Raw genomic sequence first — 15,643 nt, 5'->3', positions numbered from 1 at the left:
AAATGTAATTTTACATCAAAAGTGGTTATAGACCAGCTAGAAAACAGCGATAATAAATTAAAATCACTTGCAGAATTGAGCGATAGTAATTCGTGGGGGAAATTCGTCATCAAACACTAAAAGTAATGACAGCGACAATTCTGCAATTCAGCATATTTCAGTGTTTTTGATTTGATTACATTATTGAATAATTTTTATTATATTTGTTATTATTTATAGTAATTTATTTTATATATATATATATATATATATATAATATATAAAATATAATATAAGACTCTTGTTTGGATTGATTTAAGTGAATTATTTCTAAGAATTACAGGCCTACAATATAAAATGCCAAATTTCCATGTAAAATAATGGTACCGCTTTCAGCACCTAAAATCTGAAATAATCATACCACCAGGAAGGTTAAGGGTGTGCACACTTATGCAACCATAATATTTTAGTTTTACTTCCCTCCACCTAAAAGATATCAGTTTGTTCAACTGAGTTTGTACAGTTTATAGGTCACATTAAAGGTGGAAAGTTTTGCAATTTTTTCTTACATCACAGAAACCTGACATTTTCACAGGGTTGTGTAGACTCTTTATATCCACTGTACATGGTACAGCAGGCACATATCAGGAATATCAAGTTTTGGGGTAACAAACACTTGCATTGGAAAGGAGCTGCGCAACAACTGCCTTACGGTGCACAGCCATGGTATTCTTTTTGTAATAACTGTCAAAGCCTGCATGCCATCGGTAGCGCTACCATAACCCACAGCTCCTCGTCCATAGACACTCTTCGAATTGCCATAATTGGTCCCATAGAAGTATATGGGCCTGACTGCTGCAATTCATGTGCAGAGGGGAGTGCCAAAACTCGGAAGCTGATGGTAATAATAATGCTACCTCTGGGAAGCAAGATTTGACAGCAGTTTGTTCTTAAAAGCACACCACATAGATACATGGAAATTGCACATTACGATACCCTCCACTCCAATGGGCCTTTAGTTATATACTTCAAGGTGTTATATGTACAAATCTATGGGGCCGGTTTAAATAAAATCCAGTGTTCTCTTATGAAAGCATTCAAAGAGAGATTCTAAAACATTTTGATTACTTTTTATATCTATTTTTTTTGGCATGAATTAGACTGACAATAGACTCCTGAATGTTGGTTTGCCTGAACACAGGGCAGAATCTGCTTGATCTAACGATTAAAGTCTAATGAGAAATAAGCAATCATGCCTATTATTCACAACTCTCACGATTATTTTATTGAGTGTATAATTTACTCAATGAAACACATATTTTTTTATTACAGGATTAATAGGTAAGCAGCCTAACCTTTCTGAGCACTAAACAGACATTGAGTTTATGAACGTATAAAGTGCACCAGCCTTTGGCAAACTACGGGGTCCTTTTGAAGTGGTCAAACTTTAATACAACTGGGAGCTCTAGGGTTTACATTTAATGTACATTTCTCCTTGGTGTAAGTATACAGTGTAGAGTTACACATGTGCATGTCCACATGGCATTTAAACCCAGCTAATTGCATTGTAATTGGGTTTAAAGATATTTTGAGACTGACTCAAATTAAGCTCTTTCCTTGTTTACAGAAGATATTATCGTTTTTTTTTTTTTTTTTTTCCTTTTTTTTTTTCCTGTTGCATGGTTCAGGTTACAGATTCACTATTCTTACAGTCCTGAAACACATCATGAATGAAGCAGCAGCGAGAGCTACCTAAATGCAGCTTCTAAACTGTAATGTTATCTTGTAAAATAATCTAATAGCATTCCCTTGTAAAAAAAAAAGCCATAAGTGACTTAGATTTGTCATGTGTGCTGAAATGCATTGCCATTGCTATGAAATTTCCATTTGATTTACTAAGCAAAAATGTGCTCTTAAACAGTTTATTTGATGTGGTGCGTAAAGAATTATTAGGTACGTGAGTTACGGAAGGTTTTTTATAAGACCTAAAGCAACCAAAAAAAATTCAAAAAGTATCCATCAATAGAAGGGTATTTATGCTCGCCTCTCCAGTGGCCCATGTCACTTGCCTTCCCTCTGTTCAAGTACTGCAACTCCTGTCGGCTTAAGCATTTTGACACTTTTGGGAGTGTCAGATGCCTTATGTTTCCTCTGCAGGCTGTTCCATCTTCCAACCCCTGCTTCCCGTCAAGATACAGTCATGGTGGTTCAGAGAATGGAACTATAGTGCATGGCGGGGAGCACATTTATTCAACATTCTAGTAAGTGTTAAATGCTGATGGTGGATGCAGTGTTGGTACCGTACTGTACGGAGAGAAGATAGGAGACAAGGACTGCGAAGGAGGGTGAGTATAATAAGTGTTTTATTACAGGCAACTTTCATCTGGATTTTTATAGGTGGCTAGGTTTTCAATAGGGATTTTAAGTGGTTGTAACCCAAAAAAAAAAAAAGGCACTAATAAATATATATGCACACACACTGTGTATATGTGTGTGTGTATGTATGTGGATATATATATATATTAATATTATTACAAAAGCATAGTGTCATTTATCCCTTTCCATGTTGTGCAATACCCATCTGATCCTGCCTGTTCCTGTCATCTGACCACACTTCTCACGACTGCTGACCCATGATGGTGTGGTCAGTTTACGTGCCTCCGTCATGATACTGTGTGTATTCAGCGTCTCTGCATTTCCTCAACTTCCCCTCTCCTTATTTCAGTAGTCTGTGTGAAGCTGATCTCCTCCCTGCCCCTCCCTTCCTGCTTTGATTGGGTATTCTGCTGCAGCTGCTCCTCCCCTTTAGTAAAGTGGTTGTAAAGTAAAATCTATTATATACTTTTATTCTCTGTTTTAGGAACATATTTAAGTACAGTGTGGTGTTTTCTTTACCCAGCTCTGCTGAGTGGTCACATGTCCTCCCTCTGCTAGCCTGCAGACATCAAAGCGGACTCTCAGCCCCTCCTACTGTACTTCTTAGATAGAGAAGTAGAGCAGAAGGAGGACATGTGTCCACAAAGCAGAGCTGGGCAAAGAAGGTATTTGGCATCATAATTTGGGGGAAAAAAACACACATACTGTATATAATATGTTCCTAAAACCGAAAATAAAGTACTATAATAGATGTAACTTTACAACCACTTTAATATAGAATGATGCTGTCACATGAGTTCAGCCAAAGAGTCCATAGCTAAGTATGAGCTCCAACCAGCTGATTTGAGATGTACAGCAGGGCTTTTTTTGTGCTTTTCATGGGCTTTTCCTGGTGTTTGAATGTAGTAGGAAGGGAATGAAGACAGTTGAGTATATGCTGAAGGAATGCATGGATTAGTGAACCTTTTATTTTGTCCTTCACGGACAAAGGAAATGCTTACTTTGTTAGAAATAAACTGCTTGATTAATAGATAGCTATGCTCATATGGAAGCATTGTGTACAGTAGTTTGAGCATTTATGACCTCCTTGGTGGAGGAATTGACAATGACCATAGAAGAATAGAAATTTTAATAATTTCCCGTAGAGATTCATAAAATATTCTAAATCTGAAACTTTTATGTGTGGTAACTATCATGTTGAGCTTTTTTTTCTGCTGTGTCCAATATAAGTGTATAACGCCACCCCCACCCCCCATCATTTCATCCTCTAGACAGATTTTCCTCCAGGGTTTTATTCAAAACAACATCCAACCTGGCCAACAAACCTTTCCTTCACCGAGATGCCTCCTGAGATCAGTGGATCCAATCATCACTTCATCCTTTTGGTTTTACTGGTGTTGGACAATGATCACCTAATATCTATGTGAACCTTTACAAAACCATTTCACCTCACTTAGCTTGTTGTGATTTCCTTACTTGTGGCTTCAAGGATTCTTTTTTTCTTTAATCTCCAGCACACGTTCATCAAAAATGCGAAACCTGTGTCAATTCTCAGAGACCTCATCACAGAAGCTATGGAAATCAAAGCAAAAAGGCACGAGGAGCAACAGAGGGAGCTGGAAGAGGAAGATGAAAATTCCGTATGTGTCTGTTTCCTATTTCAAACTGATGTTGTCAATAACCGTATTATCTGTGGGATGCAAGCTATATATATTAGTGTCCATCAGTTCCACCTGTTCTAGGGATTTTAAATAAATTTAAGCATCCTCTGTCTAATACATGCATACTTTACATATAAATACACACTGGATCCTGGAAGTTGTAAGGCCGAACCGGGAAATATTAGATCTTTTTGGTTTTCAGCCATGCATGTAAATCACACTTCCTTCTGTTAATCAGGCAGCAATGTGCCCAAAATTGAGATTGTCAGGTCAGAGGGAAGGCTGGTACTAAGTGAGAAATAAATATTTTCTGATATGGATGACCTCTGGGCTGTTCAGGGCCACAAACTGAAAATTGCTGGATTGCATGGTGTTCTGTGCTATTTATCAAGGAATATGTTTATTAAAACTGAACTTGTCCTTTGAATCTCTCAGGAGCAAGATAATAATTCTGTTCTTGTATCTCTAGCGTAGTGCACTGGAAATCCCATACCATTGGTGCTCCCTGTATACAAAAAGAATTCCAGGTACGGTATATTTTTACATAGTTACCTTGGCCCAGCTTGGACCAGGGTAGTTATGTATATACCATACCTGCCCAATGCCCATGGAAGCTGGAAATCACTGAAGTAGACACCACTACAGCATAGACTCGGAAGCAAAGCGAGATCACTTGGATTAGCAGTGTTTTCAGTGATTTCTAGCTTCAAGGGGCATCAGACTGGTATGATATAAACATGGCTACATTGGTCCAAGCTGGAATTCTTCTTTAACCACTTCCCGTCAGGCCTTTATTAGATTAACGGCCGGGAAGTCGTTCTGTTATCCTGACTGGGTATCATATGGTGTCCAGGAGGCTAACATGCCGTCACGTGCCCGCAGCGATCAGAGGTGCTGTTTGTCAGTTTGACAGATGCTTCTTACCACGTTCTCAGCATTGACCAATCACAGCTGACCATCGCCTGAACCAGGAAGTGCCAGTAAACGGCATTCCTCGGTTCATGCTGACAGGGAGAGCCAATCGGCGCTCTCCCTGTCAGAAGGAAGGTGGGGGATGGGGGTCTGTGCTGATAATCAGCACATTGATTATCAGCACAGCCCCCATCAGATGTGCCCATTAGCTGAAAATCAGTGCCCATAAGCTGCCAGTCTGTGCCCCATCAAAAACGCCTATCAGTGCCCACATTAGGGCCAGTCAGAGCCCACCACAGTACCTATCAGTGCCCAGCAGTAACAGCTGTTAGAACCTCATCATCAGTACTGTCCATCAGTTCCACCTGTCAGTGCCCCCTGCCATTGCCCATCAGTGCTGCATACCTGTGCCCATAAATTCAACATATCGGTGCGGCCTCATCAGTGCCCGTCGGTGAAGGGTAAAACAAAATTTTATGACAAAAACTAAGAACTTATTTATACAAAAATGTCTGTCTTTTTTTAAGTTTATCAAAAAAATAAAACCCCAGAGGTGATCTAATACCACCAAATGAAAGCTTGTGGAAAGAAAATGATAAAAAAAATTGTTTGGGTACAGTGTTGCATGACCGCACAATTTTCATTCAAAGTGCAACAGCGCTGAAAGCTGAAGATTGTCCTGGGCAGGAAGGAGCGAAAGTGCCTAGTATTGAAGTGGTTAAAGTGTTACTAAATCCAGGACCTTACATTCACTATATCTGGTCTCACACAGTACACAGAACATGGAAATGCAAATATTTTAGTAAATATAAACTGCTGAATAAATTTTTCTCATCAGCAGTGTCTGGTTAAAGCTTGTAACGGGGTTTTCATTCTCCCCCCAATTGTCCTTTGAAGCTGCAGGACCCTTGACTCTCTTTGTGGACAGTGCGGATTGGCCCTGTGCTGATCACATGCACTCTCCCAAGAAAAATAAAACCTCCCTACTAATACACCCCAAAATGAGCATGTGCAGCTTGCCCCCAAGGCTCTGTACCATCAGCAGATGGATTAAGGTCTGTGGAAGAAGGGGAGAACCAGAGAAGACATGATCACGCAGCCTTTTTAATCAATGCAGAGAATTAACCCCCTAGGTTCCACAATGAGCATAACAAGCGTGCTTTACTGCATATACAGACTGATTTTACTATTGTGGGTTTAGTAACACTTTAAATGTTTATAAAATACTAGTTTGTATGTTTGGTATCTAAAAGTATTAACTTTAAAAGGGATGCTGGGGAAATGAAAATAATCAATAGTCTCCTAGCTGGCTGCAGAATGGATCTGATGTTGCATCTGTCCCCCATTGCTTCTACATCAAGAACTGAGTGATCATATACTGCTGATCGCTCAGTCTTCAGTGGTTACAGAGCGGCGACTCAGTCCCTAGATTTCTGCTTTGCCCCTTCAGTGCTCACTGGAGCTCCAGGCTGTGGAGTGGCTGGCTCAGGCTCTCAACGAGATCTTTGCAGAATCTGGACTGCCTCTGGGACTTCAGCCGACAGGGGACATAACCCCGCTGTTGGCTGATTAAGGAGTGCAGAACTAAGTTCACTCCTGTGATCCACGGGGTAAGTATGGCCAAAAAACGTCTTCTACTTCTCCTTTTGAACAAATTTTAAAACAAGATTGACTCAAAATTTTTATAGTATTCCTTTTGTGGCTTTGGTTCGCTAACTGCAGTATGACAAGGTAACATCACCTACTTGCTCTTTGAAACAACATTGTGTAAGCCAGAATTCCCATTTATGTAGTGATGTGACTTTATACACGTACAAAGCCTGGTGCTATTCATTCAGGCAGCTAGTTACAGTGAAAATATGTCAACCTTTGTCATTTCACTGCTATAGCACTTTAATGACACAGATTGGTGAGGAATAAATGACAATAAGTGCTAAAGTTTTTTTTTTTTTTTTTTTTTTGGCATAACTTTTTATTTGGGTAAAGATTCTACACACACATTGCAAAGGGTGAAAATTAAATATGAGCTCAGATAAGATCATAGTGATATGATTAAGAATGGAATAATGTTTTTTTTATACATAAGGCACAAAGTAGTCTGTACTTTCCTTAGGCCTACAGTGGGGTTCTTTTGCGCCCAATTATATAAATCTCTAACAAAGAGGTACTTTGAAATCTGGGACTTGGTGGTATCAGGCAGCAGCTGTCAGACCTCGGATGACCTCTGACTCAAGCTAAAGAGTCAAAGGGGCAAATATAAATAGTTTATAATTAAGCCTGCACAAGGATATTAATTTCGTGTAGAAGTCCAGTCTACTTTTTCTAAATGAGCTATTAAAGGGGGTATGCAATTCCCTCAAATATACCCAAACTGCTGGAAATCACTGAAATAGGCACCATTAATCTGCACTTGCCTCTGGATCCTGCACCGAGCTGCTGCATTGTGGACACAGGAGGTCGTCCACTCAGCATGGGCACCATTCAGGTAATTCTTAGCATTTTCTGAATGAATGCACAGCTTTTTCTTGAGGATGTCATGAGCATGACATCACCATCCTGCCTCGCCACCTCATCCAAACAGAAAATGCCTTGCATTCACTCAGAGAATGCAGGGCATTCTTTGAATATCGCCTGTTTTAAGCAGCCGACCTGTGTTCACAATACAGCAGGGCAGCCGCTCGGTGCAGTACCCAGAAGCAAGTGGAGATGACGGGAGCAGTGGTGTCTACTTAAAGGCCAAGTTCACCTTTTGTTCACCTTTTTTTTTTTTTTTTTCTAAATTCCTGCCCCCTGAGTACCAATATAGCATTAATGTAAAACACTAAAACCGGCTTACCTTACTGTCTCTTCATAGCTGTTTCACCAATTCTGGATTGCCCGCCGTTTATATGTCGGTACTTTGACGTTGAAGCTAGCTGCCATAACCCTGGTATTTTCTAAAACAGCGTTTCGCTTTGGATAAAAGCGGTCTCCACAGTGCAAGATCACTTTTATCGGTGGCGGGAGAGGTGCCCACCCCCCTCCCGCCGCGTTCCGGTTGTCTCCATCGCTTATTGGAGCCCCCTATAGCGGCAGAGACGATCTGATCCTTTCCCCACAGAGTCACTAAGTTGAGTGATGGAATGATGGCCCCCACTCGACTCAATGCCGTTTGATGACGGAAGTTGCGTCAAACTTCCCTTCTGCCCAACGGCCTTAAAGGGTCATTTTTTTTCAGTTGAAAAAAATATATACTTTTACGCTTAAATGCACTGTTAAAAAAAAAATGTTAGATCTGAGGTCTTTTGACCCGAGATCTCATGTTAAAGTGTTTCTGCCATGCTTTTCTTGCTATTACAAGGGACATCCCTTGTAATAGAAAGAAAAGCATGACAGAAAACCACATGTGTGAGGTATCGCCTCACATCAAACCACGTGTGAGGTATCGCCGCAATTGTTAGAACAAGACCTCTAACTCATAACTGTTAACCTTTAGAAATTTTTAAACATCGCCTATGGAGATTTTTAAGTGTCAGTTTGTCGCCATTCCACGAATGGGCGCAATTTTGAAGCTTGACATGTTGGGTATCAGTTTACTCGGCGTAACATTATCCTTGACAATATAAATAAACTTACTGTTTAAAAAAAAAGTGGATTTTTTCTTAAAAATTGCATTTGTAAGACCGCTGCGCAAAGTCAGTGTGACATAAAGTATTGCAACGACCGCCATTTTATTCTCTAGGGTGCATGAAGGGAAAAAAATATAATGTTTAGGGGTTCTAAGTAATTTTCCAGTAATTTTAACTTGTAAACAACAAGTTTGAAAAAAATAGGCCTGGTCCTTAAGTGGTTAAACACACTGCTCGATTACTTCTGCCTTATTTTCTGGTCAGACTTTAGGTCATGACACGGGAAGAAGCAGACCAGCTGTGTGGGTGGATGATGCAGGGTGTGTGCTTAATGAAGTCAGCTGGTCAACTCCTTCCTGTGTTGGGACCTTAAGTCTGAACAGGAAGTAAGGCAGAAGTAATCAAACCATGTGTTTAACCACTTCAATACCAGGCCGATTGGCTCTCCCTGTCAGTGCGAACTGAGGAATGCTGTTTACCGGCACTTCCTGGTGCATACAATAATCAGCTGTGCTTGGTCACAGCTGATCACGTGGTAAGAAGCCTCTGTCCATGATCGGCGATGCGGCGTATCACTGACACGCCGCACTTCCGCCGCTCTGCGAGCCAGCATGTCATCCTGCTGGACGTCATACGATGCCCAGTCGGGATAACAGAACCACTTCCCTGCCATCAGTCTGCTATAGGCTGGATGGGAAGTGGTTTAACAGCTATGAAGAAAGTTAGGTATTGGTACATAGGGGAGCTGGAATTTAGAAAAAAGGTGAACAAAGGTGAACTTAGCCTTTAAGTAATTTCCATCTTCCAAGCCGGGCATTGACCAAGTATGGTATATAACAATGGGTATAGAAAAGAATCATCCGCCTTTTAAAATAATCGCATTTTGTTGCTTTGCAACCTGAAATGAAGGTAGACTTTAGGTAGAGGTTTTTGTTTTATCCGGTTTTATTTACTCAGTACAACTTATAACATCCAAGTAAAGATATAACACCAGTCGGAACAAATTCAAAATCTCAAAACTGAGAATCACTGAGTTGGAAAAATGATCATCCCCCTCTTAAAAATGACTCAGTCAGGTGTAGCTTATCTTCTCAATGGCACACACAACAACCATTTGACTTTCAACTGTGATCAGCTGTGGTAATTTTTGATTAGCTCAGCATGAAAAGTGCTTTGCTGGAGCATTTCAATCCCTGGTAGTGCAACTGAAGCAAACAATCAACTATTGGTGACAAGGCACTGTTAAATGATTTCTGGGATAAAGTTGTGGACAGGCCCAAGTCAGGAGATGGATACTCAAAAACGTCAAAGCTTTATCAATGTCTAGAAGCACAGTGACGTCAACTATTAAGAAGGACAAGGTATTTACTGGTCAGAGGTGCTACCAAGAGGCCTACAGCTACTCTGAAGCAGTTGCAGGAATGTATGACAAAGAGTGGTCAATGTGTGCATTTGACAACAAGATCACAAATCACTTGATTTGGGGGGTGGGGGTTGCAAGAAAAGCCACTCCCTAAGAAAGGCCACATGTTGTTAAAATTAAGCTTTGCCAAAACGCACTTTGAAGATTCTGAGGCCACATGGAAAAGGGCGTTCTGGTCAGATGAGACTAAAATTTATTTGGCCTCAACACCAAACGATAGATCTGGGGGAAAACCAATACAGCTCACCATTCAAATAACACCATTACTACAGTAGAGCATGGAGGTGGTAAGATCCTGGTATGGGGATGTTTTTTTGCAGCAGGGACTGGAGAATTCTTCAGGATAGAAGTAAAAATGGATGGGGCAAAATACAGTTTATTGATGAAATTCTTGATGAAATTCTTGATGAAAATCTGCTGCCCTCTGCCAGGAAGTTGTCAATGGGAAGAAGGTTTACCTTCCAACATGACAATGACACAAAGCACACAGCCAAAACGACCAGAGATTGGTTGAAGGAGAAAAAGGTGAATGTCCTTGCATGGCTTTGTCAGAGCCCTGATTAGAAGTGGTTCTAAGGTCAGAAGGTTTTTTATCTTCATGAATTCTTTGCATGAAGATAAAAACCTTCTGCATGTAGCAGCCCTCCAACACTTACCTGAGCTCATCTCAATCCAGTTAAGTTGCACGAGAGTCTCGGGTGCCTGTGGCTCTCCCTCCTCATTGGCTGAGATAGCAGTGAGTCACTATTTGCTCCCACTGCTATCAAAGTCAATGAGGAGCGATGAGGACACACACAGTAGAGGCTCGCATGCCCCCATAGCAAACCGCTTGCTTTTTGTGGGCACTTGGCAAGAAGGAGGGGCTAGGAGCACTGGCGATGGACACAAAAAGAGGGGGATCTGGGACACTCTGTGCTAAACCACTGCACAGAGCAGGTAAGTATGACATGTTAGTAACATTTTTTTTTCATTTAAAAATAACAATCACTTTAAACCCCTCTGAAAATCTGTGGATTGACTTGAAGACTGCAGTCCAAACAGTCACCTTCCAATTAAACTGAACGTGAGCAGTTCTGCAAAGTAGAGCGGGCATGTATTCACATCCCATCCTTTGGGACTAAGTGCTCTCTAGCTGCTACTTCACTATCCAATGCCAGGACATTTATTGATTATTGAGGCTCTTATTAGTCAGAGAAATTGTAGGTGGGTGGAGTTTAACAACAAGCTTTCAATCCAAAATTGATGAAGTTGGCCCCGGAAAATGTGAATGCAGATCAGAAGAGTGTACTGAAGACATTTTCTGGCTAACTTGTGTTTCTTGCTCTTAGGCAGGGTAATAGTTTAAACCATAGAAATATCCAACCAAGTCACTATTTAAACAGCCAAGCCTTGTATCATTTTCAGAAAGTGACTTGGACATCTAGGAGCTTATTTCTAAATCTGGGAATTTGACATTCACAAAATATTCACTGCAGTTAAATCTCCCAGGTTCTTGTGTTTTTAAATGACAGTAATTCACCACCAGTGAATGGTGGCTGAAATTTGCATTCACTGCTTTACAAATCTGAATCTGTGCTTTGTTCCATGTAGGGTAGTACAAAAGATTTGCATAACTGGTATCCTGCCCAAATAAGTGCATGCACCCTCCATTGGCCATTCCGCCTTCAGGAAGGAAGAGAAATGCCCTCGGTGTCGAATGTGCTGGTGTTTGGCTGCTCAGATACCCAGATGTCAGATGGGGAAAGGGAGAAAGTTATTACACTTGTGCTTGGTGATTGGCTCCTTAGGTTGCCAGCACTGTCAGATTGGGGGGGGGGGGGGGGGCGACAATCCCCTATGGTGGTAGCTTTGATCAATGGCTTACTGCATAGCTTCCACAGCTTTTTTGTTTCCAGCACTTTACTGGAATGGCATGAAATCCAGAAGCAGCCAAGTGAGCCTTTTTTATCTGCCCTGCTTTTAAAACTAAATTCCAGGTCTCCTGTTTTCCTCTAAACCAGTGGTCCCCAACCTTTTTGGATTAGGGGACTGTTTTTTTTTTTTTTTAAAGAAAATGTTGCCAAGGACCACTGGATGCTTAAGTCGGGTTTGACTGGGAATTCGGCGGTGGGAGATTTGTCGAGCGAATGGCTAGTGTTAACATTTCAATCCTCCCAACAGCATTGTTGATATGGTGTCAGGATGATTGAATCATATTATTACTATTACTACATTAATATATAATGAAATAGTTCAACTCATCATAATACAGAATCAGTGGGGGCCCTAAGCTTGTCACTTACCACCGTTGCCTGCCACCAGATGCAGCGTGTCACTTGGCACCATCACCTGCCACCAGATGCAGCTTGCCCCCCGTCGCCTGATGCCAGATGCAGCCTGCCACCCGTCGCCTGCCACCAGATGCTCACATAGAGGCCTGGCTGTGCGACTGGTGACTGCACACCCTTCTGGCTCCCCCTCCCATCCCCGATCAAGGAGAATTCTTCTGTCTGCCTTTGATTACAGCAGCATCAGAGCAGGCTGGCCTTGCGCTGCCTTACCTCCGACACACCAGAGCCTGGGAAGGCGATCACACCTCCAGCTTCTGGCTGCAGATGTGGCTCCCCCCAGTGGCAGTGCGGCCCAGCATCTGACGGTCCATGGACCAGTATCAGTCCGCGACCTGGGTGTTGGGGACCCCTTCTCTAAACAGTTCCTTTCTGAACCAAACGGGCTCTGCAGCTATTGGACAGGTAATGAACATACTGTTAGGTGGCCAGAGCAGAGTGAGCAGAGACATGGCTTTCTCTGTGATGCTCCCCCTTCATTGTGTAGTCAGCAGACTGGGATATGTTTTTGAAGAAGCAGAATTGCTGTTGCATTTATAGATGGAGAATCGGGTTGTACTGGCAGGGGGCCCGTATTACAAAACTAGCTGCATAGAATTACATATCATTTGGCAGATAAACAATTCCCATATATGTATGTATATCAGCTGTGTATTTAGTTGCTTGCCGGAAGTTCACAGACCATGGATTGACTGTGATATAGTAAATAGTTAGCGACACTGATTAATCAGTGTGATGGTCTATATCGTAAGTAGCAATAATAACCATCTCCACTTATCCAGATAATTGTATTTCTTAGGCAGATGTGATTGCATTGTTAGGCTCTGCAGTCATCATATTTCTTTTGAGAATCGATCTACCCTGTGGGGTTTTATAGAGGAAAATTGATATTTACTTCGTCATACGAAGTCACAATGGCATCAGCAAAGCTTTACCCAGTCCTTCCAAAACACAATAGATGTGTGTTCATGTATTTAGTATATTTAACAAAAAATATATAAAGTATATTTTAACACCCCTGTTAAAATGTCAGGTTTCTGTGATGAAAAAAAAATGAGACAAAGCTAAATCATTTCAGAACTTTCTCCATCTTTAATGTGACCTTTAAACTGTTCTACTCAGTTGAAAAACTTTTGGGGGGAGTAAAAATAAAGAAACCAAAATAATGTGGTTGCATAAGTGTGCCCACCCTCTTCTCACTGGGGATGTAGCCGTGTTCAGACTATGAGCGGATCAGGGGGGAGAGAATGAGAAATTAGTAACAGGCAGGCGGGTTGATCAGTCAGCTGATCAGTTAGTGGGCCGGTGGGTGGATCAGTCGATGGGCCGGTGGGTGAGCGGCTGAACAGGCCAGTCAGCAGGTGAGTGCCCACCCTGCATCACCGATCTCCTGCCCTCACTGTGCAGCCGCGGGCAGCAGAGAGATTACATCATCTCTCTGCTGCCTGCCTTCACGCTGGGACACAGCAAGCGAGAATCTGCACTGTGTAGCTGTAGCAGGCAAGGGACACTCTGCATCTGGTGGCAAGGGACACTCTGTGTGAGGTGGCAAGCGACAATCCGCAACATGCGGCAGATGACATGGCAAGTGACAATTGGCATCTGGTGGCAGGCGACGGTGGCAAGTGACACACTCAGGGTTCCCACTGATTCTGCATTAGGGTGAGTTGAACTATTTTATTATATATTCCAATGTAATAGTAGAAATAATATGCTTCAATCATCCTGACACCATAACAACCATGGTACCATGATGATTGAAGCGCCAACACCAGCCGTTTCCCCGATAAATTGGCTGCAAAAAATAACGTATTTTCTGCCAGTGCCCCTCCCGAGACTAGATTTTGGATCCGCCCCTGGTTCAGAATTAAGCAAACACATTTAAGCTCATGTTAAATTTGAGTCAATATACACCTGCCATCATTTAAAGTGCCTTTGATTAACCCTAAATAAACTTCAGTTGTTCTAGTAGGTCTTTCCTGAAATTTTCTTAGTCGCATCCTACAGCACAATCCATGATCTCATTGTTAGAGGGTCTGGTGAAACCAAGGTTGAGCTTTTTGGCCATAATTCCAAAAGATATGTTTGCCGCAAAAACACTACACATCTCCAAAAGAACCCCGTACCCATAGTGAAACATAGTGGTGGCAGCATGCTTTGGAGCTGTTTTTCTTCAGCTGGAATAGGGGCTTTAGTCAAGGTAGAGGGAATTATGAACTGTTCCAAATACCAGTCAATATTGGCACAAAACCTTCAGGCTTCTGCTTGAAAGCTGAACATAAAGAGCCCAGACCTGAATCCGATTGAAAATCTGTGGGGTGATCTGAAGAGGGCTGTGCACAGGAGAGGCCCTCGCAATCTGACAGATTTGGAGTTTTTTTTGCAAAGAATGGGCAAATATTGCCAAGTCAAGTTGTGCCATGCTGATAGACTCATACCCAAAATGACTAAGTGCTGTAAAAAAAAAAAACAAGTTACTTCAACAAAGTATTAGTTTAAGGGTGTGCACACTTATGCAACCATATTTTAGTTTTTTTTTTTTTTTTTTTATTGCCCTCCACCTAAAAGATTCCAGTTTGTTGTTCAACTATAGTTTCCTTCTTGGTGACTGTACTGGAGGAAGCATTATTTAGCGGATTGGATATTTTCTTTGAGTTAAAGCAGTGGTGTCCAACCTGTGACCCTCGTGCTGCATGCAGCCCAAGACTGCTATGAATGCGGCCCAACACATCGGAAACTTAATTAAAGCAGATCTTCACTGCATTTGAGCGCCAAAAACACGATTTAATTAATTTTAATATTTAACGCAAACTCCCCCATCCATCCATGTCTCCATGCTTTATTTGGTTGAGAATTCACTTTGAAAATCAACCCCCTATCATTTCTGTCTGTGGCCATCTTGAGTTAGGGCAAAAGATTCATGTAGCATTTATTACATAAAATCATGACATCCTTTTCTTAGGCAAAAAAATGTAAGTACCTAAAGAAATAAACAAGTTTAAAATGGGTACATTTAAATATTTACTGATCTATTTACTAATGCTAGCAGCATAAGGGTTGTAAATCAATGTTGATTGGGAGAATTTTTTTTTTTTTTTTTGTAAAAATGCATTTACATAAGTTTTATCTTCCCAAAGAAAAATCTCCCACTCTTCATCATCACACCTCATTCATGTCAACAGTTTTCAGCAGCACCTATATTTGTGAGCAACTATTTTCATGGATGAAGCACACAAAGGGCAACATTAAAACCAGAATAATTGATGAGTACCTTGAGAATGCATTGAGATATACTATTACATCCATCAAACCAAATAGTGATGCGTTTATAAAAAAAAGTGTCTAATATTGCACTAT

The 15,643-nt window shown here is 41.4% G+C and overlaps 1 protein-coding gene across 1 annotated transcript in view; it reads left to right on the top strand.

Annotated features, from left to right (window-relative positions):
• Positions 1–15,643, top strand: part of STK3 (serine/threonine kinase 3) — a 384,968-nt gene that overhangs the window by 199,181 nt on the left and 170,144 nt on the right. The window contains exon 8 of the mRNA XM_077493089.1: positions 3,870–3,995. Coding sequence (XP_077349215.1) covers positions 3,870–3,995 — 126 coding nt within the window. The remainder of the gene's footprint in view (positions 1–3,869; positions 3,996–15,643) is intronic.

This window comes from Lithobates pipiens, unplaced genomic scaffold, assembly GCF_037356315.1.
Source record: "Lithobates pipiens isolate NorthernLeopardFrog02 unplaced genomic scaffold, aLitPip1_a1.2 Scaffold_19, whole genome shotgun sequence".
NCBI classification, from domain to species: Eukaryota; Metazoa; Chordata; class Amphibia; order Anura; family Ranidae; genus Lithobates; species Lithobates pipiens.
This window is presented reverse-complemented; position numbering and strand designations above follow the sequence as displayed.